Raw genomic sequence first — 15,190 nt, 5'->3', positions numbered from 1 at the left:
ATGAAAATGCTTGGGGCGCCTGGGTGGCTCAGTCATTAAGCCTCTGCTTTTGACTCAGGGCATGATCCTGGCATTCTGGGATGGAGCCCCCCCCCCCCCCGCTTGTGTTCCCTCCCTCACTGTCTCTCTCTCTGTCAACTAAATAAATAAAATCTTAAAAAAAATAAAAATAAAAAATAAAATGAATATGCTTTTAAAAGCTATTATTGTAGGGGCACCTGGATGGCTCAGTCAGTTAAGTGTCTGCTTTTGGCTTAGTCATGATCCCAGTGGGATCGAACCCGCATCTGGCTCCCTGCTCAGCAGGGAGCCTGCTTCTCCCTCTCCATCTGCCACTCCCCCTTGTTGTGCTCTCTCCAGCTTTCTCTGTCAAATAAATTAAAAAGCTTAAAAAAAAAAAAAGCCGTTATTGTAGTTTATGGCAGAATCAGAAGGTTTTGTTGAAATTTCTAATACTTGATTGTACTATAAATATTACAATAGAAAAAAAATTCCTTAGTATCTGAGCTACTAAAACTTTTGAGTACTATAATTGTTTTCCTCATATTTATAGTTTTTTCCTAAATGAAATCTTTCATGGGTATACCATTATAACTTGTGATATGCCCACAGCATATCATAGGTTCAGTGCAATAAATTCTTCCAGTTCCTTCACTTTTCAGAACTACTTGAAGAAGTAATGGGTGCAGAAATTTTGAGGTAGTGGAAAGAAAATAGCAATTATGTTTATTGTAGCACTGGGGGTGGGGAGCCCCACTGGCTTTTAAGTCCTAAATTATTCTTAGCAAACAAATTTATGGTCTGAAGTATTAACTGGATGAGAGCACAGGGCGTCCTCAAACTTTAAGAAGCTATATATCTAAAAAAATTGGGATTATTAATTGACTTCTCAATTATCGCAGCTACATTTCTCTTAAAATTCTAATGGCTGTGTTGCTGCATTTCACTGAAATTTATTCACATGTACCCATCTGGTGTTTAATTCCAGATTTCCCTGGCCTAGTGAGGTTAATAAGTAGAAAAAGAATAGGTATCAGATGAAAAAAGAGGTAAAGATTTAGTGAAAACCAAGGTGAAAGTCTAGTTCTCACTCATAATTTTCAAACTTGCTACCCCAGTAGACATTGGTGTATATGCCGTGATTCTTATTTTGTGTATTTCCTAGTAGTAATCTGTGTAATTTTTCATCTCTGAAGAAATAAAAACATTGTTATTTGATTTTAGGTCTGTTTTTATTTTGTGTTGTGGAGGGCTGGTAAAGGACCTTTTTTTGAACAAGAATAGAAATGTATTCATCTGTTTTTAAAATGAATAAGGACTATAAAATATAAAAGAAATAATTTTTAAAAAATTTTAAGACTTTATTTGAGAAAGAGAGAAGGAACACGAGCAGGGTGAGGGACAGAGGGAGAAGCAGACTCCCTACTGAGCATGGAGCACAATGATGTGGGGCTGGATCCTGGGACTCCCAGGATCATGACCTGAGCCTAAGGCAGATGCTTAACCAACTGAGCCACGCAGGCGCCCTAAAAGAAATAATTTTAAAAAGAATTCAGACATTTACTGGCTATATAATGTCTAGTAAAAGGAGAGAAGGGGAAAAAAGAAGGGGAATAGAAAAATAATGTCTCCTACTATATTGAGCCCTTATTTTGTGTTGGGCATTGTGCTTAACAACATACTCAATCTGCACAGTGTCTTGTGGGATCGATACCATTTCCTCCATTTTCACAATGGAAGGAGCTGAGCCAGAAGTTCCCCAGGATTTGAATCCACGCAGTCTAGTTGTAGAGCTCATACTGCATGCAGTACCATGCTGCTTCATCACAGAATTGAAGGAGAATCAAGGCAAGCCTGGACTGGCCAGTGCTCTTAGACCCAGACCTAGAGACAGACTACAAGGGTAGAAGAAAAAGGGCAAAGAGATTTATGCAGTAACATCCCCATCTTGTGGTGTTTTAGTATATTCCTACATGTATTGTTAAAATTTAACAACTCTAAACTAGCTCTAATTTAAATGAATTGAGGCTTAAATGAAATTCAGATGAGGGCTGGTGGTTTCCCACTTTTGTAATAATAGTAATGTTATTCACTTAATTCTTATGGCAACTTTTGGAGCAAGTGTTGTTATCACTTTATTTTACACATGAGAAAACAGGTTAAATAGTAAGCCTGGAGTCACATTGCCAGTAAATGGCTGAACTGAGGCTCAAACCCAGTCACTCCAGCCCTAGGGTCTGAGTTCTTTACCATCAGCGCTGTGCTTATTTTTAATATTTGTGAAAAATGCACACATGTCAGTAAAGGATGAATGTAAATCTGTTTTATTGAAACACTGATGTGTGTTCTCAGACCTCCACTTTTTCCCCAGTTGTAATCTAAGATGTTAGCTATCAAAAGGAAGTGTTTTATTTTGTTCTTTGTTAAAAGGCCATTTCTTGATTATGGTTTGGCTCCTATGTGAGATCAGTGGTTTTCTACACACCTGCCATCTCCCCCCTGCCCCCAGCACAAGATTCTGGATTGTAAATGGTACTTCATTGTAACATGTTACAGATTCAATTCAAGAAAATGGTGATCCATAACTAACTTTGCAGAGACTTTTGGAGTTTTTAAGGGATTGTTGGAGAATTTGATAGCTTGATAACAAACAGAAGTCTTTGGAACCGAACATGTTTAGAGCAAAATTGATGTATAGAATTGATCCTCAGATTCATTTTGAGGTAAAATTAGATTTGGGGGAGTTTTGTGGGTTTTTTTTTTTTTTAGAAAAGTATTTAAATATTTTGTGGAAATGGAGCCTTATGGTAAATAAACTGTTTATATCATCCCATAATCCCTTTCCATCTTTAATAATGTAACAACATTTAATCTTTGCACATGTACTATTTCTACTGTTTTTGTCACTTCGCCTACATTCATTTTTGGTGAGGATGTGTTGAATTTTAATAACTAATGTTCCATCATACTGTTTAATAACATGGCAGTCATCTCTTTCTTTTGAAAACTTCAGATTTAGATTTTTTAAGAAAATTAACCAATAAGCATTTGGAAATATGGGAGTTTGTGTGAGATTGAGTCTACGGAGAATAGATTTTTTAATAAAAACTTTTTGTTTTAAAATAATATGGAACTTCTGAAAAAATCAAAAGAATAATACAAAGAACTCTTGAAACTCATTATTCAGATTCACTAATTTTTAGCATTTTGCTTTATTGTTCTTTTTATATATACATTTGTTTTTCTGAACCGTTTTAGAATTGGTTGCATTTTTTATGCCCCTTTAGCCTTTAATACTTCGGTTTTTATTTATCTCCCAAGAATGAGTATATTGACAATATTGATTTGATAAGCCTCCCATTGATAACAGTGATTGACAGAGTGCTATAGAATATATTTAAGGAGAAAGTGTAGAGACGGCAAAGCAAAAACAGTCTTGATCTGGACAAGCTTGTGGCACGAAGTCCAAGAAGAAATAGTTATTCACACATGCTGTAAATATTTGAGTGCCTAGGCATTGCACTGAGCTATAAGGGACAAAACTGTGAACATAATACACAATGTCCTTATGAGGTTATAATTTATAGTGTGAGGAGAGGGTGTCAATACAGACAACCAACCAAATGATTTCAATTTCAGTACAGTGTGATGAGTGCTATGATAGGAAAGACAGAAAACCTCAGTTAAAAGGTCATTGATGACTTCGAGAATGAATTACAGAATGCATTACAACTCAAAGGATTCAGACTTTGGAGAAGGATGGATGCTAGATTGTGGGAAATTGAGGGATAAGTGGAGGGTAGTACACAGTAGCTGAATTCAGGAAATTTGGCAGTGAAAAGGAGAAAACACTAGTTTAACAAGAGGTGTGTACCCAGAAGTATTGAATATTTTCCTGTCCTTCCCACTCCCAATAAGTACTGTACTAGCTGAGTATCAGAGACTAAGAATGAGGAGCAATGAGTGGGATCTAGGACATGTTTAACTTTAGAGGGAAATACATATTCATATAGAAATGGAGAGAAGGATGAGAATGGGGTGTAGTTTTAGGATACATTTTAATAATGAAAATCCTCTCGATGGATGTGATGTTCTTAGTAATGGGGGGAAGTGAGGTCATATGAAGAGGTAGAAAGGTGAAACCAGAAGCTTGACCAACTTGGAAACTACTTAGAATGAGCTTAGAGGAAATGACTTAGGGACTGAGGGGGAAAGAGTAATAATAAGAGTACTGCCAAATAGCAGTCAAGGCCCGGTTGAAGCAGGAATTGGTATTGGACTTGGTGTTCTCCCATAGAGCTCTGCTGTCCAGAATTGAGGTTATCCTGAAGTCATCAAGGGTTAGGATCATCTGGTTCTTTTTTATTTTTGCATAATATGATGAAAGATGCATGCAACTTTTCATTACCGTTTTGTTTCAACAATTCATTTCAGTGATCTTTTTCTCTTCCTGCATGATAATGAGACTGGCCCTTTTCCACCTCCTTTACCTATCATTTTCTTCCTTCCTGCATTTTCACAGCATGCTATTTCTCTGAGATGTTCCAGCAAGCAGGCCAAGCATCATATTGACTTCACAGAAGAACAGGCTGAGCTGACACCTGTAAGTTCTGTAAACATGTCCATGGGACTACTTAAATAGCAGTGAAGAAGAATGCATTCTTTAGAACTCCTGATGATGAAACCTGGTCATATGCCTCAGTTTTTTTTAATAAAAATTAAACCAATTTTAAAAATAAATGAGCAGAAAACAAATGAGCAACTGTATGATACAGTACCATTGAATATTAATACTTATGGTAAGATTATTTAGGTGGTAGTATATCTGATATAGAGAAATTGTGTATCGGAGCCTAAAACCACATGCTTTCTTTTCTATTCTGAAGCTAAGGGCTTTTGTAAATTTCTTAAGACTGTAACGAATTTAGCTATTCTTCAGAATGGGGTTATCAAGTAGAACGACTCTTCTACACTGATGCTTCACTGAAAACCTAATTTCTTTCTTCAGAAATGTATCCTCTGGTCAGTGGTTGACAAATCTAGGTGCTTCAGAGCTGTGCTGTTCCTTATGGGGGCCACTAGCCACATGTGGCTATTAAGCACTTGAAATGTGGTCAATCCAAATTGAGATGTGCTATAAGGATAAAATGTAGCATGAATTTCAAGACTTAGTATTTAAAAAATGTAAATATCTCCATTTTTTTATTGATTACTTTTTGAAATTATACTATTTTGGATATTTTCAGGTAAAAGATACTAATGTTTATTTTGCCATTTTCTTTTTAATATGGTTACTAGAAAGTTTTATATTAGTGGCTCGTATTGTATTCATTTGGACAGTGCTGCTTCAGAATCATCTATGAAGCATAAAAAACCCCCAAGTTCCTGACCCCACCCTTCCTTTGCCTGGTAATAACCCAGTAACCTAGTGAATTGATTTCACAATCTACTAATGGGTTATATCTGGCATAGTGAAAAACACTTCTCTTACCTCACCTTCAGCCCCTCCCTTACCCTCTTCAGCATCAGCCACACTTGCTATAACACCTGCATTGTCATCTGCTGTTTCACTTCCTAATCCCTTCAGTCCTGGTATCCCCATTTTATAACAAATAATTTAAATCACTGTCTTTGTCCCAAATGAAATCCATAGATAATCTAACCTACCTACATACCTACTTTTTAAAATGAATTTAATGCTCTAATACCCATGATGGAGGAGAATAACCAAAAAGTAATTTATAATATAATAATATATTTGAGTTTTTAAATGTTTGGCCACCACTGTAGGAAAAGACACAATGACATAATCATACACCTACTTATAATTTGAGTTTAAGACAAGTGAAAAGATCAGAAGTCATTTTTTACAGGATAGAGAAAGCAGAAGTGGACCTAGAACTAAAACATATTGTGACATCTAATAGCAGACAAAACATACCTGTATATGGTAATAGAGAAAATAGCCTTAAACAAAATAGGGATAATGTGCTGAGACAATTTATAGACTCAAACAAACGAAAATGGGAAGTATAAAATTTTTACAAATGAGTCTTATGTATAATTTTTTTAAAGATTTTATTTATTGAGAGAGAGAAACAACATGGGGGGGTCAGAGGGAGAAGCAGACTCCCCACTGAGCAGGGAGCCAATGTGGGACTCGATCCCAGAACCCTGAGATCATGACCTGAGCCAAAGGCAGCCACTTAATAGACTGAGCCACCCAGGTGCCAAAGTCTTATGTATAATTTTGATAAAACCATTCCCTATCTTTTAACTTTGGATGAGGCAGTGATAAAATGATTTTGCTATTTATTTTTACAGTTTAAATTTCTCATTGTGCTGTAACTATTTTAAGTAAGACATAGTAACGTGGAATATTTTTAAACCGTCCTTATTAATAAAGCTCAAGAATTCTTGCATTTCATATTGTTGCATTAATTTAATAGTATTTAGTTATTCTGTGAAAAAGAATTTCAGATGTCTCCTGTCATTTACTTGCATGTGACACTGATGCTGCCAGTTTTGGTATTGGCAGCTCTTCAAGCTGGGTTTCCATTGGTGAAATGGTTTTCCAACATAATGAGTAACTCTTGGTAAATTCTGGACAGAAGAAAGTGCAGGCTTCCCTCCATTTGTTTTACAGGGTAAATAGCATTTATGGAAAAGTCATTGAATATTAAATCATACAGAAATACATCGTATTTAAAAAAAATAAAATATTCCGTGCATTTAAATGGAGTTAGGTTCTAAGCTCAGATTGTGTTATGAACAGCATTTCCCATCTATGCAATTTTTCCATGTAAAGACAATAAAAGTTCATATGTGTTGTGGGACTTTTGTTGCTATTATGTGACATTTTTCCATGCTGCAGGGCATCCAGCATTTCTCATTCTCTCCTAATAAATACCAATGTCACCCCTCTCCTCTTCATTGTGACAGCCCAAAATATCCCCATTTTTTAAATTGTGACCTTGAAGGCAATACTACCCCTTTTAGAACTTCTGATATCCCTGTTTGCTCTGTCTCTACCTCCCACTGAACCCCCAGCTGCTTCTTACACATGTTCCAGGACCCTAAGCTTTTTCAGAAATACTTTCCCTGAGCCCCTGATTTTGCATTAGGTACTCTACCTCCAACTTGCTTCCATACCACTTAACACATTATATTATAGTTGTCAGTTAATCTCCCTTTTAGACTCTAAGCTTTGTGAGAGCAAGGAATGCCTATCCTGGTCACCTTTCTATCTCCAGTGCCTTGCATGGTTCCAGGCTCAAAGTTGAAACCTAATCAATAATTGAATAAAGTGGGAAGTGGAAGAGAGAAAGAAAATACTACGCTAATAAAGCAGTGAAATGGATTAAAAATAAGCCACTGACTTTGTGTTGTTAGTGGTGAATGAAAGAAAATGTAAGAAGGCCCCATTTAAATGAAGTGATGTGCATTTTTGTTATCAGCAACATTTCCAAGACAGAGGTTGATTTAAGGACATGCCCAAACCACTGTGTCCTTTTCTTTCCTCAGCATCCCACTTCTCATCCCACTTGCATCTTTCTCCAGTAACAAAGTCTCTCGACACCCTAGCCCCCTCTCTGAGGAATTCTAGAGCAGCATATGGCTGGCACCATTAGGGGAAGATAGATAAAGTAACGCATTTATTGAAGGAAGGAGTTTGTTGCTTGTGGTTTCTAGGTTTTCGTTTTCTTCTGCTACAAATACCTATAGCTTAGATAGAGAAAACATGCAGGCCTGGCTTCCCTCCCTGCTAGTGAGTAAGTTGTGAATAGCTTGTTCCCATTACATGTGAATAGCAAAAAATGAATGGGAATAAGAGCAATAAAAACTGAAGTTGCTCTTTTTAATTGTCCTTCCAAGTTTCTTCCTGGTCTTAACTGATGTTAACCTCAAATTGAATTGAATTTTTAGAAATTTCTCTTGCCTCATGTCTTTTGGATAAGCCAACTCATCTTTACCTTCGGGAGGATTATACCATTTAGGTAAATGAGGATCCAGAGATAATTGTCTCTGTTCTTGTTATTGTTTGACCCTATTAGTGTTGATCTTGATGAATATGTCCAATTTTTTTAACCTTAGTTTTTTTTTTCTTTGTTGTTGTTTTTGCAGGAGTGGATGAAAAGGGCAGGGATACTTATAAGGTTCATCTTGTATTTTAAAAAAAGCAAAAAAAAATACGTAGGCAATGAAATACTATATAGCAAACTCAACATAGTGTAGATATGACCAGAGATTAAACTAATATTCTTTAACAGTGTTTCTAATAAGTAGTGTGTTTTATTATCTGTGACAATGAACTTTCTAAGAGTGGGTGCTGCTCTAGTATTTCTTTCCAAAGAACTTTTTTCTCAAGAACAACTTGATATATAGTTAGATTTATAAAATATAACATCATAGAATATTTTCCATAACTCCACTCAGCTGCACCAATGTATTTTTTTTTTAAATTTTTTAAGATTTATTCATTTAAGGTGGGGGGAAGGGCAGTGGGAGAGGGAGAGTCCCAAGCCAACTCCACACTGAGAACAGACCCCGTGTGGAGGCTCAGTCCCACAACCCTGAGATCAGGACCCCAGCCAAAACTAAGAGTGGGATGCTCAGCCGACTGCACCACCCATGCGCCCCACTAATGTATTGTTTTAAATGGTGATTAGTAATTACATAGCATTACAAAACAGGTGCTAATCAGAATTATTTAGGGACAGGCAAGTCTGAATTATTTATATGGAAACAGTTCTAATTTATACTCTGTGAGTTTAAATACAATTGGATAAACTTACCTTGAACATGTTACTAAAAAGTTATTAAGGGGTAATAAGGATAGTTAGGGCCTTTGTTATTCACAAATGATTTTTATGAAAATATATTAATTGCTTGAATTAATTTAATCAATTTAGAGGACCTATACTTAATATTTTGTTCATGTCATTTGTTTGCTATGTTAAGTCCTTTACTGTGCAATGTAGTCTTATTAGTATTCTGATATAGTGTGAATTAATAAACTTTACTGAAAACAGGTGATATCCAGTAGGCAAAATATTTATGGACATTTTTTCTTTTGGTGTAGCTGTCGTTGAATTGATCAGAAGTACAGAATTTTTTTTGAAAGTTTTTAAAAGTCTTATTCTGTTTTCACAAGAATATACTACTTAAAGCTATATAGGTCTAATGGCTTTAATAAGAGGATCATGTTTAGTCATTGGTCTTCAACAACTATTTATCTGTGCTGTGTGTACAGCACTCACAAACATTGCACTAGAAGACAAGCTGGCTCTGTGATCTGTGAGGGCATGATCCGTTTTCACAGAGTGAGGGACTGTCAGGAGTCAGCGAGGGCATGCCTATTGGCATAGATGGTGTCTGTCTCCCCCTCCTTTTCTTTTTTGTTTTTTGTTTTTCCTTTTTAAAGTTTTCTTATGGACACATTTCACCGTAGGAAAAAGACATAAGGTTAATGATAGAGAATCATTCTTTGTCTACTTTATATTTTAAACACATAAAACCTCCACTGACTTCTGTTGCTTTTTGTTTTTCTCTCTCTTTTTCTGCACAAGCACTCCTATCTGGACAGGGAAACCTCCCTTCTTCTGAGAAACATTGCAGGAAAACCTTCTCATTTGCTGACCAAGGTGATATTTCTTCTTTCCACCTGCATGTAAATATTGTCTTTCAGGTAGAATATAATTTCTGGTTTTGATTGTGTTCTCAGATTTCTCAGATTATGCTTTCTTTTTTCAGCATCTTTGTTATAGTTATTTTTTTCTCTTACTGAAGGTATTTACTGATCTTAATGACTTAAGATATAATGACTTAATATTCTAAATCTCTCACTATCAGAAAATATTGTAAATATTGTAAATACCTGACCATCTTCCCAAGTATGTTGCACTTTTTCTATTTAACGTTTTACTTCATTTTAAAGTCTAAAAACATTGCTCTAATTTTAACTTTTGTTACTAGTGGTTATCCATGCTGTGAGTTTCTTTAGCAAATTTTGTTTTCTAATTCTTGTTTATATTAAATAAGACCTTGTTTAATATAAACACCTTGTTTAATTAAAATATTTATTTATATAAACAGAATCTTACTTTACATTAGCTTAATCAAATTGGAAGAGAAGGCTGCAATTTTAAGTTCTCAGTTCTCTGCCCTCAGAATGGTTTGAATCAGTCCAACTGGATTTTCATTGGGATGATAATTTATATCAATTCAAAATCCTTTAGCCATTATCATTATTAACTAAGGAATAACAGAATAGGGAAGCTGAATAGATTTTGATCTCTTTTCAAGTCATGTTTTTATTTCGTTATTTAAATAATGTTAAATTCAAGAATATCAGACTTGGTTATAGATAGTTTCTTTGGAATATGATGGTGATTATGGATGATGTCTTTAAGCTATTATTGTGTCTCAGGTGGTTTTTTTTTTTAATTTATTACTTAATCTTATAAATTTATGAAAGGGGGTGATAAGGCTGTAATTAAAATCTCCCTGAGAAGCAGCTCAAAGAGAAGACCCAGGAGTCATCAGTAAAACCCTTTCTCTTGAGTTTCTCTTTAAAGTAGATCTAGGAATGGGGTAGAAACAGCTTAAGATTAGGGAAATGTAGAAGTCTAAGTGGATAATAGCCATATTATACTTTATAACCATAGCAAAGTTCTTTCCTTTTCCTCAGCTCCTCCTCTGTTTACTTTTTCCCTGCAGTCTACACTCATAACTTCAAATAGGATCTCTGTTCTAGATCAGATCTCTCTACGTAAGAGCAACATCTTTCTAGGTCGCTATCAGGTATTTCTTGGAAGATTACCAGCATTTTACCAGCACCTCCAGTCCCACAGATCTCTAGCTTCCTTACCTACACTCACTCTGCTGCCTCACAATTTATATCCTTCTTGTGACATTGCTGTTCTGTTCAGAATGCTGCCACTCTCCTGGTTACCAAGGTGTGAGCCCTCTACCATCCATGGTGCCTTTCTTCTTCACAGTTAATACCTTAAAGCTCTAGTGAAGAATTTGCAGGATTAAGTTCACCCATCCATTTTGTTCCCATTGCCACCACCCTAAAATAGGCTCCTAATCTCTTATCAGGGCTACCATACTGGTCTCTTCATTCTTGCCTCTCCTTCCTCCAGTCCACTTGTATACTGCTCTCAGATGTAATATTTTACCATTTCCATTGCTTATTTATTGAACAAATATTTGTTGAGTCATATACTATCCTGGGGCTGGGATGTAACTTTGTATAAAATGGACATGCCCCCCTCCCTCAGGAGCTTACAGTCTGCTTAGGAAGTTAGATAAAAAATATTAACGGGCAAGTATATACATTCTAAATCCTGTTAAGTGCTATGGAGGAAGCAAAGGTAAAGCATTAGAGAATACTGGGGAGAGTATTAGGGGTCTATTTCCTTTAGATGATAAGATCAGAAAAGGCCCTTCTAAGGGGGTACCATTTAATCTAAAGATTGAAGGATGAAAAGCCAGCTGGAGGGTGAAGGTTAGTGTTCCATGTAGATAGGCCCAGGGAGAAGTTTGGCAGGTTTGAGAAGCTGAAAAAGGGCTATTTGCTGGAGCCACAGTAGTTCAATGAATATAGGAATGAGTGTCTGGATTTGAGTTTGGAGAAGTAGGCAGGATTATTCAAGGCATGCTAAGGAGTTTGTGTTTTTCTTCTCAATGCAGTGGCAAACTGTTGAAGAGAATAACTTCATCCATTCAACAGGTATTTCCTGAATGCCTACTGTGTTCATAACCCTGGAGATATAGCAGTGAACAATACAAAGTTCCTACCACAGGGAGAGTTATTCTTTGCAAGTTATGGATAAATGCAGTCAGTAACTTCTCATCTCCCTGTGCCCAAGACAGTGATACCAACTGCAGCATCAGAGCCATCTCTGCTTGGATCTGCTCTTCTCCCATTACCCAAGTGCTGGAATTGCTGGTGTATGTAGCCAACATCTGGCTCCAGCTTCCTCCTCCATACTACCCTGCTTTTACATATAAGAAATTTGATCAGGAATGTGATTCACTAGCTTAGAACCTAAACATGGAGTCAAGGAGGTAGCAGAAATTCCTAGATGACCCAAGCTGCAGAAGTCTCTCAGTGTCAGTGCCCTCAATATCAGAGCACTTGGCTGTTTTGAAATTAAAATAGGTTTACACGTCTTGCATGCCAGCCATGTGGCAGTCTGGCTCCCCTTACCCAAAAAGCATGGTGCCCCAGTTACCCACCTCTGATATACACTTTCCCAAACCAAGACATTGTAACACCCAGTAGTTAGTACACAGTAGAATGAACATAGTAGCACTACCAGTAGCACTGTGCTTAGGCCAAAGCAGCAAAAGGATGTTTTGTTTTATTTGTGGGTTTTTTTTTTTTCCATCATAAAGCCAGTTGTCGCTCTATCACTATTAATGAAATAACTATCCCACATACAGCTCTGAGCTGGGAACCTCTGCAAAAACAATGCCAGCCAGTTTCTTCTAGGAATGGCATTAGCACCATAAATGGGTGCAGTGAGCAAAGGACATATTGCTGATCTGATGCCCTTAAATCTCTGGGTACTGTTCTAAATGCCTTCCCTAACCTCTTCATCTAACAGTGCATCTTTTGTCATTCTTCACTCCCCTACTCTGCTGTATTTTTTTTCCGTAGGACATATCCCTGACTGACTTACCACACATCTATTTCTTTACTGTCTTTTCTCTTATTAAATGTAAGCTCCCTGAAAGCAGGGACTCTATCCCCTGCAGTCAGACCCAAGCCTGCCACAGAATGGTCCTTTAGTGACCTTCAAGGACTGTTGTAATGTTAACCACCATTTTCCTTGCTTCAGAGAAGTTATAAAAGTGCTATTGTATTAATGTAAGTCTTTCATTTTTGGCAAGTAGTTTTTATTTACTGCTGTCGCATTAGTTCATGCTATACCCTTACAAACAAAAGGAACTGTGACAGTGGAGAGAACAAGTAGTTAGTCATTTGGTAACTGCCTGTGTGATCTTAGATTAGCTTTTCTGGGCCATAATCAGTACAATCTATGTAATAGTGATATTGGCCTAATAATAGTGATAGTATTGAGAATTAAATGAGATACCATGTGTAACACGCCTCATAGTGTGTGGCAAGTTTTAGGTGTTCAGTTGATGTTAGTTCTCTTCGCAGTGAGACTCTGTCAGTGTCAGGGAAGTAGAGTGGTTGTTACTGTCACTATTTTGGCTCTAAGTAATTTTATAGAGTAGAGCTTTTCATGGGCAGTGAACTAATTACCGCTCCAAGTTTTCTTTGAACCTTTTTAAATTTATATACCTTTTTTTATTGTTGTAAAATGTGAAATCAAGTAGATCCCAAAGAAACTGCTAATTCCTTTTGAGCCCCTTAATTTCAGCTGGATTTGTTCTGAACCTATGTACAAAGCCTTAATAATTTCTTAGTTGAAGGAATTCACTGGCCGTCTCTTAGCAACTGTCACTCTTTCTGTCAGTATTCTAATTTTCACTCAGGAGAATGCTTTAACACTTTGTAACCACAGCATTGGCTTTCATTTAATCATAAGATCTTCACCAAGTTTTTGTCCTTTATGTAAATTTGAGGAGGCTTGGCATTTGATGGTTATTGATAGCTGCACAGGAGTTTTTCAGGTAGAAAATGGGTTGTCTTTCGCTCTTTTAAGAGGGCAGAAGAGAAAGTTGTATGTGTGAGATATCTTTTACTTATGTTGAGCATGGCTGTGGGACAAACAACAGGAAGAAAGGGGTAGTCAGAAGATAAGAGAGCAGAAGGCTTAAGACCTGAGGTTGTCTGCATTAGCAAAAAGAAGAGAACATGAGATGAATAAAGCTTTGCTCTTTGTATTGAAATTAGGCTGCAGACATTGAACATAGACTTACCTTGCCTTTATAAGTAAACTATCAGATGTCTTCTTCCTATGTAGTCTAATTACATCAGCAAAGATTTATTGATCTTTCCTATATTGCACACTTTATGAGCTTAAAACAGTTTCTTCCTCTCCTTGATTGTAATGGTTAAAACTAAAGATATGAATATATCCACCATGGTAATGTAGGTAAAAATCAAACTTTCTGAGGAAGAGGTTATCCATGGGAAGCATAAAATACTATGAATCTTGCAATTTGATATAAGTATGTTTATTTTCAGTTTTGTTCCAGTGATGATATTCTGACTCTAAAAGTAAGAGGTATCTTGATCAGTTGTTTCTTCAGAAAGCTTCTAGCAAGGACCATCTTTGTTAATAAACTGGAGAAGAATAAAGTAAAATTTGCCTGCGTTGAAATTAAGCACATACCTCCTAAATTTGAATTTGATAGTTTTAAAACAGATCAATTTATGTAGTTATTAAAGAGTAGTATTTTGAGCAAATGGAAGAACTAAATTTGAATGTTAAAATAACCCCACCTATTTTTGCTTTATGAAAAGATGGTTTCTTATTGATGGCTAGGAAATCTAAGTTGTTTAATGTATGTTAAATGGTTGTACTGAATCTCTTGTTTCTTTAATCCTTTCTTCCAGTGTGTCAACATTTTTCCTCTTAGCCTGTAGAACAGAAACTTAGTTTAAACTATTCATACAATTTAACAACTTTTTATATCAGTCCTTCAAAAGATAGCACTGGTTGTGTTACGTTGTATTTGGCAAATAATACTACACTACAGTGGGAGTATGAAAATACTATTTTTATATTTATAACCAATATCAGGATGTTATATTTAAATTTGTATATTCCTTTTTAAAGTAAACTTTATTTTTTTAGAGCAGTTTTAGATTCACAGTAAATTTGAGGGGAAAGTACAAAGATTTCCCGTATACTACCTGCCACCACACATATCTAGCCTCCCTATAATCAATATCCCCCATCAGAGTGGTATGTTTGATACAACTGATGAACCTTTGTTGACACATCAGTATCACCCAAAGTCCATAGTTTACATTAGGGTTCCCTCTTCATGTTGTACATTCCATACATTTGAACAAATGTGTCATGACATGTATCTACCATTGTAGTGTCATACAGAATTGCTTCACTTGTACAAAAGTGCTGTGTTCCACCTATTCATCCCTCCTTCTCCCCAGCCCCTAGCAACTACTTATCTTTTTACCATCTCCATAGTTTTGCCTTTTTCAGAATGTCACATTGTTGGAATCATACAGCATGCAGCC

General features: G+C 36.2%; 1 protein-coding gene across 2 annotated transcripts in view; it reads left to right on the top strand.

Moving 5' to 3' along the window:
• LOC100478661 (ras-associated and pleckstrin homology domains-containing protein 1) overlaps positions 1 to 15,190 on the top strand; it is an 84,092-nt gene that overhangs the window by 45,264 nt on the left and 23,638 nt on the right. For both annotated transcript variants that reach the window (XM_034654998.1, XM_034654997.1), the window contains exons 5-6: positions 4,523 to 4,603; positions 9,570 to 9,644. In XM_034654998.1, the coding sequence (XP_034510889.1) occupies positions 4,523 to 4,603; positions 9,570 to 9,644 (156 nt within the window). The remainder of the gene's footprint in view (positions 1 to 4,522; positions 4,604 to 9,569; positions 9,645 to 15,190) is intronic.

Source organism: Ailuropoda melanoleuca, chromosome 2 (assembly GCF_002007445.2).
Source record: "Ailuropoda melanoleuca isolate Jingjing chromosome 2, ASM200744v2, whole genome shotgun sequence".
NCBI classification, from domain to species: Eukaryota; Metazoa; Chordata; class Mammalia; order Carnivora; family Ursidae; genus Ailuropoda; species Ailuropoda melanoleuca.
The sequence above is the reverse complement of the archived record's forward strand: the minus strand, read 5'-3'. Positions and strand labels throughout refer to the sequence as shown.